The 13,827-nt window shown below is 32.2% G+C and overlaps 3 protein-coding genes across 3 annotated transcripts; all 3 read right to left on the bottom strand.

Moving 5' to 3' along the window:
- Positions 1-2,638: 2,638 nt before the first annotated feature.
- Positions 2,639-3,886, bottom strand: Tsp_06608 (putative trypsin). The gene is made up of 5 exons (XM_003378614.1): positions 3,808-3,886; positions 3,431-3,656; positions 3,105-3,358; positions 2,877-3,022; positions 2,639-2,806 (listed from the first exon to the last, which is right to left on the bottom strand). The coding sequence occupies exons 1-5, from the start codon at positions 3,884-3,886 to the stop codon at positions 2,639-2,641; spliced, it is 873 nt and encodes a 290-aa protein (XP_003378662.1).
- Positions 3,887-4,896: 1,010 nt separating this feature from the next.
- Tsp_06609 (hypothetical protein) lies at positions 4,897-5,749 on the bottom strand. The gene is made up of 4 exons (XM_003378613.1): positions 5,646-5,749; positions 5,511-5,570; positions 5,186-5,330; positions 4,897-4,923 (listed from the first exon to the last, which is right to left on the bottom strand). The coding sequence occupies exons 1-4, from the start codon at positions 5,747-5,749 to the stop codon at positions 4,897-4,899; spliced, it is 336 nt and encodes a 111-aa protein (XP_003378661.1).
- Positions 5,750-6,071: 322 nt separating this feature from the next.
- On the bottom strand, positions 6,072-13,250 carry Tsp_06610 (putative bromodomain protein). Its single transcript, XM_003378612.1, has 32 exons — positions 13,246-13,250; positions 12,954-13,023; positions 12,724-12,834; positions 12,494-12,568; positions 12,223-12,402; positions 12,002-12,133; positions 11,723-11,913; positions 11,353-11,617; positions 11,064-11,231; positions 10,855-10,995; positions 10,700-10,764; positions 10,589-10,631; positions 10,437-10,523; positions 10,124-10,333; positions 9,799-10,023; positions 9,658-9,720; positions 9,619-9,630; positions 9,480-9,554; positions 9,200-9,382; positions 8,949-9,118; positions 8,759-8,880; positions 8,524-8,639; positions 8,382-8,453; positions 7,950-8,051; positions 7,755-7,892; positions 7,426-7,645; positions 7,282-7,348; positions 7,126-7,218; positions 6,816-7,048; positions 6,612-6,725; positions 6,305-6,524; positions 6,072-6,240 (listed from the first exon to the last, which is right to left on the bottom strand). Exons 1-32 carry the CDS (start codon positions 13,248-13,250, stop codon positions 6,072-6,074), a joined length of 4,137 nt encoding a protein of 1,378 aa, XP_003378660.1.
- Between the last annotated feature and the right edge of the window lie 577 nt (positions 13,251-13,827).

The raw sequence follows: 13,827 nt of genomic DNA, 5'->3' as shown, positions 1-13,827 counted from the left end.
GATAATTATATGAAAAATTCATTCCTTAAGATAAGAAGAGGAAAAAAGAAAGATAAGAATAAAATGAAGATAAGTGAATATTATTAAAATACCTGAACTATAAATGTGCATATTAATTTGATATTAAAATACAATATTGTAAGGTGCTATTCATGAAGTTGTGCTCCGTCATAACTAAAATCTACTGTATTATTTGCATTGCACAAGTTTTGCTGAAGCGTAATTTCAAGAATAGAATCTTCTTTTAATCTTCTTTTACCATGAGGTCATAAAAATTCTTATTAAAAGTTGCAAAATGTAAATTTATCATTAAATGTTTACTGATTATTGAAGCTATGTGCCACTTAATTTTACATGAGCACAAGTTAATTAATACATTCGACATCTTCTTTATATATAAACTTAATCAGAAAGGAATATTTACATAGCAATGAATTATTTATGCATAAATTAATAAACAAAGTTGAAGAAAATGCTCACATTAACAGAAAGGTTATACTTTACAATTTTTTAGAGAAAATGTGTATAAAAGTTACATTTATAATGATGATTAAAAATTTGCATGGCGGCATTATATATTATGCGGTTTGCGTGCTTAATTCATAACGTTTGATGTTTAATAATTAATGCTTTTATAAGAATGAATCATTTTTCATTTTTGTTTATTTTCATCTATAGTTTTGCTTAAATCAAAGGGAATTCAATTAGCGAAATTTCTTCCTTTCTCTTATTGTTCTAAGATTTTTATTGATTTTATTTGTTTATCGGCTCAAAGTGGTTAGCATAATTCGATTTTGTGTAGATTTTTATGTTGTCACCTTTCAATCAAGATTTTATTAACTGATAATTCGAAATTTATTAGCTAATAATTCGTATTGTTAATAGTTGCAATATATATATTGTTTCATCGGTTAAAATATATCCTTTTACAATTTTTATCACTTTAATGGAGTTCATGGTAAGCAAAGTTGTTAGTGATAAGCAAATTCAGGCATGTATTGAACGTTGCTTTGATTTCTATTACTGTATTTACTGAGAAATGAATTTACAACTGTTGCGGCATTGGATGTATGATTTGTGATTTCAGTTAGAGCAAATGAAATGTCTGCTGTTGATTTTAACACTTTTATTTATTGCTGTTGATTTGAATACTATTATTAATTGACACGCATGCCAGAAAAGGTGTAATTCCTGATACTAAGCCAAATTATTAATTATGTACAAAAATCTGATGATTTTTTTAAAACGAAGATACTATCATTATATTCATTGTTATATTGTTATTATATAATGAAAAATTATAAACAAAGACTTTTTAAGAAATTTACATCTGTGCAGATGTGATATTTACCCTTATCTACAAAATAGAACATACAATCAACGTAAAGCTTGCGCATATAATAATATTAATGTTCCATATTGATATATACACATATAAAAACCTCAAAATATTTTAGGAAATGAATTTATACATCTACAAAAAATGTTTAAACAGATAAAATTGTTTGCATAAAATTTACAACGCTTTCCTCTTGTTACATTTTTCAATAAGTTTGCTGAAATTTCTTTTGCATCTTTAACTTGCGCTATTGTTTCTTTACTCATCTATTCACTACTTCTACCCTTGCGTAATAATAATTTTTATTTAGAAATAATGAAAAACTAAAATTACATCAATTAATAAAGAAACAAATGCAAATGCACGTGATGTAAACGGCTTTACCTGAAAGACACTGAAGTTTAGAAAGAAAAAGCAGAGAGACAAGGCACTGAAAGTGTAAATACTATTTAGACATCACGTGAACTTTTTTTTTGTCTGATCAAAGCAGATTTCACGAACAAGCAGAAACCCTGACATTTATTGAAATGTTAAACCAGATAACATTTAAGTGATGACTTCACATTAATTTCAAATATATTTCTTATTTTGTACTGTGCTGTATATTCATTAATTGCATTTTTAATGCGCATTATGCATTACACTTATGATATTGTATAATATCTTGCAATGATTTATTGTACATATTGTACACATTCTTTGTTTTATGCTCGTTGTTGAATAATAAAATATGCTATTTTAATGTTGATTTCAAATAATTTATTAAAGTTATACGGAAATATTATTCTGAAAGATCTGCTTCAAAATTCATTTCCAAACTTAGTGAAACAAAGACCATTAATTTAAACTAACAAAATATGAGCAAGTACAAATTTAACATCAAGAATTACAACGGCAAGAGATGGAATGTGTTAACGTGAAGAATTGTTACAATTCATAATTTCTTATTTTTATTTGACAAATTTTTGCATATTTTTATGAAAGCGTATGTATGGCTGTCAAAAAAAATTTTTAGGAAAGGAACTGAGAACTTTGAATGATGCTTTTTTGGTGAAGCCTGTTAAAGTTGTATTTTCATGCCAATCTGTGGAATGAAGCAATGTGTCAATGTTTTGTTTTAACCTTTTTATGGATCACTTCATGCTGTATTTTTTTATGCATCACAAGAGTTCATTAGTTTATTTTGTTGAATTATAAAATCACTTGCAATTCAGCATTTCGAAAGCATTTTCCTCAATTTCTCTGCACCTAAGAATATCAGTCAAATAGAATTTCTGTTTTTAATTTTACAAAATTATGCTACTGAGATGGATAATATGAACGGATTATCCAATCGATGCTGGTGGAAATCCTGCTGAAATATAACATTCTTTCATTACTGCCCTTAGGTCGCAATTCACCGTTGTACATTCCAATTATAAACATCTTATCACCGTATTTTTTAATCAGTGGACTTCCAAAATCTATCTAAAAGTAATTTTAATTAATGAAATAATTGCTAATAAAATGAATAAATGAAATAAATGAAAAGATTTACTAGTAGAGTGCCGTTGCACATAAAACGATCCACATATTCACCGCAAATGTGATCAAAACTTGAATAATTAGGAAATAATAATTCACACAAAGAAGTTGGCATGATGTGCACTTCTAAGTGCATCATATGTGAAACTCTTGGTTTTTCTGGAAATAAAAATTGTCTTTCACAATTTGCAGCTTTTCAAAGCATCAAAAACATCTTTTGTGTAGTGAAATTTTTATTTACCCGTGCCCATTTTCCAACCGGTCAAATGCAGTACCTCTGAAACGGGAATTTCTGCATCCGAGTTTGGAAGGCAAATTGGTCGCACTTTGTCGGTGAATACAACTTCAGATTCAAGTGTTACAAGTGCAATATCTTTTTTCAAAATGTCAAACGGTGTTGCTGTAACCGATTTCACCCTAACAGTGACAGCATCATCAACGGGCGGATATTTGAAAAAACCCAATACAATCGTTGCATTAGTATGATCAAAAACACTTAACGAGAAAAATGGCAATAGTTAAAAAGAATAATTTTAAAAAAAGCAAACAAATTATGATTTTCATCACCCTTCCTTTTTCCAAAAACACTGGGATGATGAAAGAACAAGGTCGCTGCTGTTCGAATATTGGCTTAGACGGAAAAGTACACCTCCACAGCGTTCTCCGTTGGATTCGACCATAACATTCCAAGGCATTGAATTCGGCATTGCCATAGCATTGGTATATTTTGGAGGATGTCCAACAGATACAAATGCATTTCTCGCTTCTACTGTGGCTATTCCGCAAGGTAAATCTACATTAATTAAAATATAAATGGGAAAATGATTTTTTCTCTTATAGACAAATTAATTCCTTCCGTAATTTTTTTATAAACTATTTTTTTTAAATTTTGCTCAATTTTCATCATTACACTGTACATAGTTTACTTTACTATTTAAACTTACATGTTGTTCTGCCACTTACAACAACTCTTGCTATTATTAAAATGGCTTTTATTTTTAAAATATGCAGAACACATTCCATTTAAAAACACGTGGAACAGTTGATGAGGAAAAACAAATTGCACAACGATTCAACGATTGCTTATGGATTAATTTTATTTTTGATTATACATTTATTCTATTAATAAATCATGTTTGAAATGAAAAATAAATATGGTCAAAACTTGAAGACAAATTCAACGCTGCGAATACTGTTCGATGATTAAAATACTATTAATAACTTCTTTTAAATAATCACGTCAACTTGAAGTGAACATTCATCAAATAAGCAATAGATGTCTTCCTAATTATTATTAAATAATCGTCAACTAAAATTAATATACAACTGCATAATTAGGTAGCGGCTTTTCTTTATCTAAAAATTACCTAGCGATTTATAACGCGTGTTATCTGCAAACTGCAATAAAAGTTATTATCAGCTGAAATAATTTAATTTGAAAATTCCAGAATCAAAAACAAGTAAACATACAACGACATTTTTACTCACTGAAATTTTTTTTATTCGAAGTGTCACGGATGTGGTCCTCTCCAGTATATATATATATATATATATATATTATTATTATTAATAGATTAAATTATCATATAAATTTATCTCTTTTTAATACTAATACAACAAATTTGTAAAAAAAAAGGATATTCAAGCTGAAAATTATGCTTTTTATTTTCAAACAACATTTTAATGCTTTTCGTACGTGGTAATATTTTCTGTACTTATTAACAATTTATTTATTTACACAACAATGTTAAGTAATAAGTGTTGTTGTGAGCGTTTTATTACTTACTTGTTATTATTATTATTATTATTATTATTAGCTTCTGTAATTGTGATAGCTTGTATATATTTTTAGTGCGTTCTGTTCATTATTTCAGGAGAAAAGTGTGCAAATAATGATAATTCAAAAATGCAAAACAAAACAATTTCTCTGAATATAAAACTACAATTGGAAGCTGATGAGCGTCAAGTCGACGTGGTAATTCTCTTAATTTAGCAAAGCCCACAAAAAAGCAGTATTATAAGAAAAATGCAAATCAGATAAAATCTTCAGCATCGAAGACCTGAAATTTTTCAACAACAAAAAAAAGTAACTCGTTCAAGAATCCATTTATTTGAAGAAAAGGATAGAAGGCTAAGTGCTTGAGTAGCTGATTAAACGCAACAGTGCATGCCTGTAAGCCTGATTCTAATTATGAAAAAGGAAAAAAAGCATCTTCTTTTATCATATTAAATAAAAAAGTGAAGATGAATGTGAAAATTTACTAACTATCAGAGCTGATTGGACTGATAGATTTAAAAGGCGAGCTAATCTTTATAAGATACACAGTTCGGATGACAAGGCAGCACAATAATTTTCTGAGCAAGATGTTCAGAAATTATTCGAGTCACACACAAAGCGAGATGAGCTAAAAGAATTATCACAGCTATGCACGTTGTCGATTCAGAATAGGATTCACCGGTGAGAATTCTAACAACAGAATCAACAATATTAAAGAAATCGTGGACATGGACCATTTCGCAGAACCATTTCAATTCAGATTATGAACTGTGCTCCAAGGCAATGCGGGGTAATTTTGGAATGATTTACTGCTATACAGAAATTATTATTATTCGTGAGAGAAAAATAAATAAAAGACAATTAATTAACTCTTCCTGATGCTTGCTTTCATTACCGAGAAACCCAGGCTTGAAATAGCACAAGCCGATCCTGCATAACAACCATAATTATGATGAACAGAATATGTAAACATTTTATTAAAATTTCGAACATGTTTTGTTGTACATATTCTGATTTTCATTAGAACCGACGTACTTATAAACACGTGCTATAAAGACGCTGCTTAACGCTACTTCGCTCAGCGTCGTTCTTCTCCAGGAACGTGTCATGAGCGTTAAGCGGGGTATTAGTGCATATGAAAGTATTTTACAAACAAATGCGCGTAAATAGCTCCACCACTATTCGATAAACACATTAAACAAACAATAAAATAAATTGGTAAAACATTTTTTCCATAAAACAATTATTAATAATCATAAGGTTTTAAAATAGATGCGGATAAAAATAATCTACAACTGAATTGAAACAATTGGCTTACAATCGCAAACGGACGATAAAACAAATCAGCACCAACAAAAAGAGGTCTAATAATTAATGTTTAAAAAAGGGAGGGAAGAATAGAATAAAAGATGCGTACTGAGCATTTTCCATTCACTGCATCCCTCTTGTTTCTTGGCCTTCCAAGAACAGACGTCTTTGCATTCGCAGATATCCTTGAATCAATTCTTCATCGGTTTGTGGAATTTTACTGAAATACTTTCCTACGTGTACAACATTGCCAGATCGAGATGATGCACCACTTAATATTCCTTCGATTGCACTGAATAATAATTTAATTTATTAATTGGTTAGTGAAAATAAATTTTTGTTTTTCAATTCGATACCTCAAATAAACTGCGGCATCCGAGCTGATAGGATTCGGTTTTTTTGGAATCGCAACAAATACGGGCAACAAAGATTCTTCAGCTGCAACTGATGATGATGATGGAGCTTGTTGGACTGGAGCACCAAAACGGTCCATCATTTGTTGCTGCCCTGGTTGAACAATAACAGATCCTTCTTGAATTCCATACAATGGTTGATTTGTTTCAGCAACAACGTTAGCTGAAAACAAAAACAACAACAACAACAACAACAACAATAATAATAATAATAATAACAAATTTTTTAATAAACAAAAAAAATGCGCACCCTCTATGTTTGAATGTAGATTTGCAACTTCTGCGGGAATTCTGGCTGCTGAATTTTGTGGCAATGCAGCATACAGCGGCATATTTTGATTTTCATATATTAAGCGACTATTTTCTGAAAGAATAACAGTTTAAAAAATTTATACATTTATACGTTCAATACGTATATATAGCAGACTACAAAGGGTGTAAAAAGAGAGTAAACCTGGATGAATGGCATGAGTAGAAGCTTCAACATTGTGCGAATAGTGCACTGATTGTAAAGGAGTAGTTGGATATGGATAAACACCACCCTGCGTTGTTTGGGCGACAGGCTGTGACAATAGCTGAGCGGCCAAAATTGACTGCGCTATTTGAGGTGCCACGGTCGGCTGGGTTGACGGTGAAAAGTTATCACACGCTCTAGGAGAATCGACCACTGCCAGTGGCATGTAATTGCTAAATTCAATTATCATTCATTTAAAAAAAACTGTTCGAAAAGTCAAAAAGCAAAGACGAAATATTCAAAATCGAACCGGCTTCTATTTTGAGCGTAGATGCATTTGGCCGACGCTGGTACGTGCTTTTCTCGGATGTGACGATGTAACCGCGGCATAGAAGGGAAAGGTCTAATTGTAAAATTTTAATAAAATATGATATACGCAAAATGTAAACAACATCAACATATTTACTTTCCATCTTTTCTGTATTTTGTACAAGTATGCCACAAGCAGACGTACTGATTGTCGCCCGTTTCTACTGAACAAATAAATTATCATAAATTTTTTGGCGGCAAAATGCATAAAAATGCCAACAGTTGTTGCTGTTGTTGTTACCTATTTGAGCAGTGTGAACGTTAGTGACGTGTTCGTTCAACTGTTCTGCGTTTTCAAATTGATAATCACAATCTTTCCAACGACAACAATAAACACGAATCTGACCAGGCAGAAGATGAAAACGACCACCAACGTCTGCATCCGCTTTTTCACGCTCTTCAGCAATACGCTGAGCTTCTTCTTCGTAACGTTTTTTTTCACTTTTTGACAACTTTTTCCACTATACAGCAAAAAAAACAAAATATTTAAAAAACACATCCACATTTGCATAATGAATGGAAAATTGCAATAAAATTCAAATTCAAATCAAATCAAATCAAATCACCTACCTCAGCACCGACAATTTTGCTTATCGATCCGAATGAACAGTCCGGATTTTCGGCCATAATTCGCTTCCTGGCCACGGCCGAAAAAAGTATATAACCGCTCTTCGATCTCGAAGTTAATTTCGGTGTCGACTGTATATCCTGCAACAACAGCAAAAGAATAAACAACGAAAAATTAAAATTTCTTCATCCAAATACGTGGAACATGAATTGATCAGATGAGTCTTGGTCGGGACTGTCGGCAACGTAATCGTCCATATTCATCGCCAGTTCTCTTTTCATCAAATATGGTGATGCAACCTGAACAATAAATAATAAATAATAATGCAGAAATAGTAGAATTTGTTTTTTTTTGCTTTGATTTCAGCTAATCAGTTAGTTGTAAAATCAAATAAAATTACTCCAACAGAAGAGCCTGAACAAAACAAACAACTTCTTTCTTCACTTTTGCCTATCAGCCTACATTGTACACAACGTGAGGCTTAATCTAGACATGCTCAATCAAACAAAAGTGATCAAATTTTATTCTTGTTTGACATTTTGAAGTTCTACTGTTATTATTATGACGATTAGTACTTTACACTTGAACATATTTTTCCAAAAATTTTAATAAAAATGAATAAATTGTACTTTTTCTGGCAAGACGGTCTTCTTGAAGAACAATATTTCATCTTCGAGTACATCAGCGCTTAAACGGAATGCCTGAAACAAAAAATAATAACACCATTCGCAGCCAGGATAGAGAGAAGAAACAAAAGCTAAAAAAAATTACCTTAAATCGGAATTTCTTTTCATGACTCTCGGGAATAATTAATTTCGACTGCTGGCCCAAGACGACCCTCAAATCGCACAAATAGATCTGCTCTTCAGTCAGTTCAGTGGGTCGAACTGAAAGAGAAGAGAAACGCGAAAAGTCAAATCTACATCATTCACAACAGTGAACAGCAAAATAAATTTACATGCGCAATAATCTTTGTAAGACAAAACTGCACAGAGACCATAAACACTGGATACTGGATACGACTGGCTGTTGTCCAGGGCGAACAGTTCATTTCGATAAAACAGACGAGTTGGTTCGTGTTCCACACGACTCGGATCGACAAAAGTAACACCAGACAAGAAAGCTTGGCTAAAAGACATGACAACAACAAAAAAATTATCATTTTACATATTTTGTTTTCCATTTTAATAAATAACTTGTTCCCGGCTTTCCAGAGTCGTTCAACGAATACAATTTTCGAATCACCATCCGAATTGCGCACGTAAACACTGTCTCCGAGCTTCAGCCAAATACCCTCCTGCGCGTAAAGCTGTTCAAAATCCACTTCACCAGTTTGATTGGAATTGTTGTTTGGCGCAATTACCTCCTTGATAGAAGAGTAAGAGTAAGAAAAAAAATACCACAAATCCTATTCTCAATTAATAATACAGTAATATTATTTATTTACCACTCGTTCCATTTGTAAAACAGAACAATCATGATCCAAATCTTCGAATGAAACATTTCCAGCAGAAGATTGCTGTTGCTCGTTGGTTTGGGCAAAAATGGACGGAACTCTAACAGGTACCAACGGTTCAGACCTCTCTTCCAACTGCAGCCACTCTGCTCCAGGCAGATCAGTATCCCAAGTCTGAGTAGATTTAAATAATTTAATAAATAAATAAATAAATAAATAAACATTTTTTTCAAATTCATTCACAATTTCAATTTTAAAATATCCCCCTTACAAGCAACTTGCGAAACTGTTTTCCACGTTTGATGTACAAAGATTCACATACATATACATCTTTTTCGTCGAAATTCTAAAAATAGAAATAGAAAAAAAATATGCAACAAAAGAAAAAGAAAAAATATCGTTTTGCATACCAAAACTCGATACTGCAAATATTTTTTAATAAATAATACACAGCATTTGCCAGAAAGACGTTTCGCGTCGATGTGATCGAACTTTTCACTCAAAAATACTTCCTAAAAATAAAAATAATAATCGCAAATTATTGGGAAAAAAATATTTATTTTTTCAAAATTTCCAATTGTTTGTTGTACGTTTTGCAAAAATGTTCGACTCAGCAAATGATAAGTTTCCCAAGGTTGGTATAACCATCGTCCAAATACCATCATCTCATTGGTGCCAGAGTCTTTCCAAAGACGGTGTATTTGCATTATATGCATGCGTGTAGAATTGGTATCGATCGGTTTCACATAAGCAAAATCGCCTATACAATAGCACACTCCATTCCATTCGTGCTTTGTCATATCGACATCGCCCAGCTACCAATGAAAGAAATAAATGAACTTGGATCGTATGAATTTAATAAAATTGTCGATACATTTCAACAGTAATTAAATCCATTGTCAAATAATTAATTACCTTATGTTTACTGAGTAAAGTTTTCAGGTGATCTCTTTTCTCTTCTATTTCACTTCTCAGTTTGAAAGCTTTACAATCTTCTTCAACTTCTCGATGCAAATCTTTTTCACTGAACGCCATTGCTGGAGAGTAAAACCATTCACCACGTTTAGCCAACTGATCTCGAGTTCTTATAAAAAATGTCTGCAATTCGATCGCATCATTCCACATCTAAAAATGTGACAAATAAAAAATAAAAAAATAATTAAATTATGAATCCATCAATCGATCAATATATCGGCATATGGAATAATGACAAATTACAAACAACAACCTGGTCACCGGGGCCTTTGTAGCGACGAATCTCTGAAAACAAATGAAAAATGTCCTGCTGGAAACGATCCATGCGACGATACCGCTTCTGAAATAATAAAAAAACTTATTTTATCATGCGAAATAAATAATAATTATTTTGTGGGAGAATACTTTTTCTAAATTCCTTTTTATTCTTTCGAATGTCAATGATTCTCTGAAAAAATGGAATGGAAAATTAATTAACTTTTTGCTTATAAATATGACAACAACAAAAAACTTTACTTATCCACGTCGAAGATTTCTTGCATTCGATAAAAAGAATCGAAAACACATCGTCCCTGGGAACCCTAAAAAATACATTGCATAAATGCAAAAATACTACTGCACCAGTCATTTCCTTTTTCATCTTTGAGATTGAAAAAAGCCTTTCAGCTTACAATGTATGTTTGCATGCCCAAGAAGAGATTCATCAAAAGTTCTTGAACAGCAACTTGCACATCGACTGATCCGCGAGTTTTTTCATCACTTTGCAATTCAGCTTGTTTAAGCAACATCACTCTTTGCAACATCACAGCATCCTGATAATAATAATAATATGAATATGACTATGAATATGAAACAAAACCAAATGAAAATATGAATAAACTTTATAAATTTGCGATTCAGGATCATTGTATTTGCAAGCATTGTCGAAAACCAAAGCCAAATCAGCCACCAAGGCGTCCAATCTTTCATACTGGCCAAGCATAATTCTGGATTGAATTTTTTGCAAGTCAATCGGTTTCTTGATCACTTCGTAATAATCTGGATAGTCCTGGTGAGAAAATAGAAAATCGACCAAATTAATTTGCATACATGATGGTAATTTTTGTTTCAAAACGTTTTCTTTTGCTTACACTTTTTGGGGGCAATTTTTGGAACATGGTCGAAAGAACCCGACCCCTGCAGTCGGCATAATCTCTGACTCTTCTGAACAGAGTTTGCAATTTCACCTCCAAATTGTTGTTGCACAAGCCAACGCCACGAGCTGCTGCTGCTCTCTGAAAGCGCTGTACAGGACTAGCAGTAGCAGCAGCAATACTAGCAGCAACGCTAGGAGCAGTAATAGCAGTGGTGGTGGTGGTAATGGTATTAGCAGCATCACTTCCACTTCGCAATCTCAAGCAGCCGCCCAAAGTGCTTTCACGTGAAAATGATTTTCTGATGAATAAAATTTTTGAAAAAAAAGTGTAAATTAAACAAAATTTGAAAAAAAAAACACAAATCAAAAATGTTTGCTCATCACTAGCAACAACAACAACATACCTGCCCCTGTTGATGAAATGATTAGCTTTAGTTGAATAGATGGGCGTTGGACAGACTCGACTCATTGTCGCCAGGAAAATTCGATTCAACGTATTCGCGTCCGTGTAGATCACTGAATAATCTTCGTTGTAATGACGAGCATTTTCAAAGAGCAATTCAAAATCTGCAGCCAAAGCTTGCGACGATGAATACTAAAAACAAATAAACAAAGTATGAAATAAATTATGGGGGAAAATATAATATTTGCTTGTTTTTTAATGCATTTTGCAATTTTTATACCTTGTCCGCTTCGATCGCATTTCGAATTGTGTTCAAATCGATCGGTTCAGGAATCACCTTGTAATAATCTGGATAAAGCTTTTTCGACGGCTTTTCCATAAACGCCGATGCAACAAAACGACCCGTTTCATCCTGTGTTCAACAAAACAATATTTTTAAAAATTTAATAATAATAATAATTATTATTATTAATTATTATTATTATTATTATTCTTAATTACTCGATAATTGACAACAGCGTTGAAAATAGTTAACAATTTTTCTTTAAACACTGCTTGAGATTCGTCCAGATCAGTAGAAGTGGTATCCATTTGAACAGCCGGAGAATTGACCGATGAAAATCCACTTTCTGAATCATCCACCTCTAAATAATCTGCCCTACCAGCTGAAGTTGATGTGCACTAAACAAACGAATACATACATACATACATATATATGCATTTTTTTCAAAAAATTATTAAATACAAACAATGTATGCATTATGAACTTAACTGGTTCAGAAGTGCCAGGCATGTTGTTAATTTCACGCACTTTTCTGCAAGCAAGTTCTTCCAGTTTCACAGCTCGCTGAAATAATTATACACGACAATATATATGCATACAACAATCGTAATTCTATCACATTATTCATCATCGACAAATGAGATTCATACTAATTAATAATTAGAAAAGGAGAAGAGAATTATTGAAATAGAATTTAAATAATAATAATAAAATAAAACCCGCTCACTGACATTGTACAAAAATGAATTTTGCAAATTGGTCGCTTTGGCGTTGGAGCAAAGTTGAACGATGTCTTCAAGAAGCGCGTTCACATTTTCATAGCAGCCATTCTGAAAAGAGAAATGAAATAAGCAAAAGAAACAGTTGCGCGTGTGTGTCGATGCGTAATAGATATTCATTCCGTGCTTTAATTCCAACAACCCACACACAAACACACACACACACGCACCTTCAGCCGCTTGTTGATAACAAAAAATGAAACAGGCGACTCGACGTTATTATAATATTCAGCGTTTGTTCTAAAAAAATTAAAAAATTTCGACATTAAAATTTTCAACAGAATGAACGATGAAAAAAAAATTATTTTTTCATTTTGCTTTGCAAGCTAATAAATAATAAATGCTATTCAAAAAATGTTGCTCAAGTGCAAGCGAATTCATTTCCATTTTCTCACACTTGCTTCCAACAAGCAGCAGCAACAACAACAACAATGAAACAAAAAAAAACCATAATACACAAACTTCATTTTCAAAAAAGAATGCAAATTCGTTTGATGGAAAAAAAATTATCCCACACAACAAAACATGCAAGATTGGAAAGAAATGTTTTTCTTCGTGAAAGCTCAAAATTGCAAACAAGCAAATAATGCAATTCTACACAATTAGCATTGTTGCAATTTTATGCGACTATATTTTGCACTAGATGGATGATTTGGAGCGACAAGAAGAAAATAATACTGCCCAGTGAATGAAGTGAAACAATGTATCCTACCTAAAATACAACACCTTTCATCTTATACTGAAGAAAAAAGAAATTAATTAAAGCAAAATGCAGCAATCAAAAAATAATAAATCAATAAAACAAAATTAAAAATAACAACACTGTTGCATATTGAAAGAAACGAACGAACGAAATACAATCGACAAAGTCAGTACAAAGGGGACAGGGCAGGGCAAGGCAGAGGGTGGGGGGGGGGAGGAGGAAATCTTACAATTGATCAGCAACAATAATGACGATAATGACAACGGTGTAAAAGCAAAAGCAAACTGGCAAATCTTGCTTGGCTGACTTTGCGTCACTATTATTATTACCAACTATTATTA

The sequence above is a fragment of the Trichinella spiralis genome, assembly GCF_000181795.1.
Source record: "Trichinella spiralis strain ISS 195 chromosome Unknown Scfld4, whole genome shotgun sequence".
Taxonomy (NCBI): Eukaryota; Metazoa; Nematoda; class Enoplea; order Trichinellida; family Trichinellidae; genus Trichinella; species Trichinella spiralis.
This window is presented reverse-complemented; position numbering and strand designations above follow the sequence as displayed.

What these genes read in the sequence shown, in the direction of transcription:
- Tsp_06608 (XM_003378614.1), bottom strand. Translation starts at nt 3,886, where the DNA reads ATGGAATGTGTTCTGCATATTTTAAAAATAAAAGCCATTTTAATAATA. An exon ending in CGGTTGGAAAATGGGCACGG is followed by an intron (nt 3,023 to 3,104) that starts GTAAATAAAAAT and finishes TTTTATTTCCAG; the next exon opens with AAAAACCAAGAGTTTCACAT. An exon ending in TGTGCAACGGCACTCTACTA is followed by an intron (nt 2,807 to 2,876) that starts GTAAATCTTTTC and finishes AATTACTTTTAG; the next exon opens with ATAGATTTTGGAAGTCCACT.
- Tsp_06609 (XM_003378613.1), bottom strand. Translation starts at nt 5,749, where the DNA reads ATGACACGTTCCTGGAGAAGAACGACGCTGAGCGAAGTAGCGTTAAGC. An exon ending in TCTAATGAAAATCAGAATAT is followed by an intron (nt 5,571 to 5,645) that starts GTACAACAAAAC and finishes GTTGTTATGCAG; the next exon opens with GATCGGCTTGTGCTATTTCA. An exon ending in TGCCTTGTCATCCGAACTGT is followed by an intron (nt 4,924 to 5,185) that starts GTATCTTATAAA and finishes GAAAAATTTCAG; the next exon opens with GTCTTCGATGCTGAAGATTT.
- Tsp_06610 (XM_003378612.1), bottom strand. An exon ending in ACAAAGGCCCCGGTGACCAG is followed by an intron (nt 10,334 to 10,436) that starts GTTGTTGTTTGT and finishes TCACATTTTTAG; the next exon opens with ATGTGGAATGATGCGATCGA. An exon ending in CGTTCACACTGCTCAAATAG is followed by an intron (nt 7,349 to 7,425) that starts GTAACAACAACA and finishes TTATTTGTTCAG; the next exon opens with TAGAAACGGGCGACAATCAG.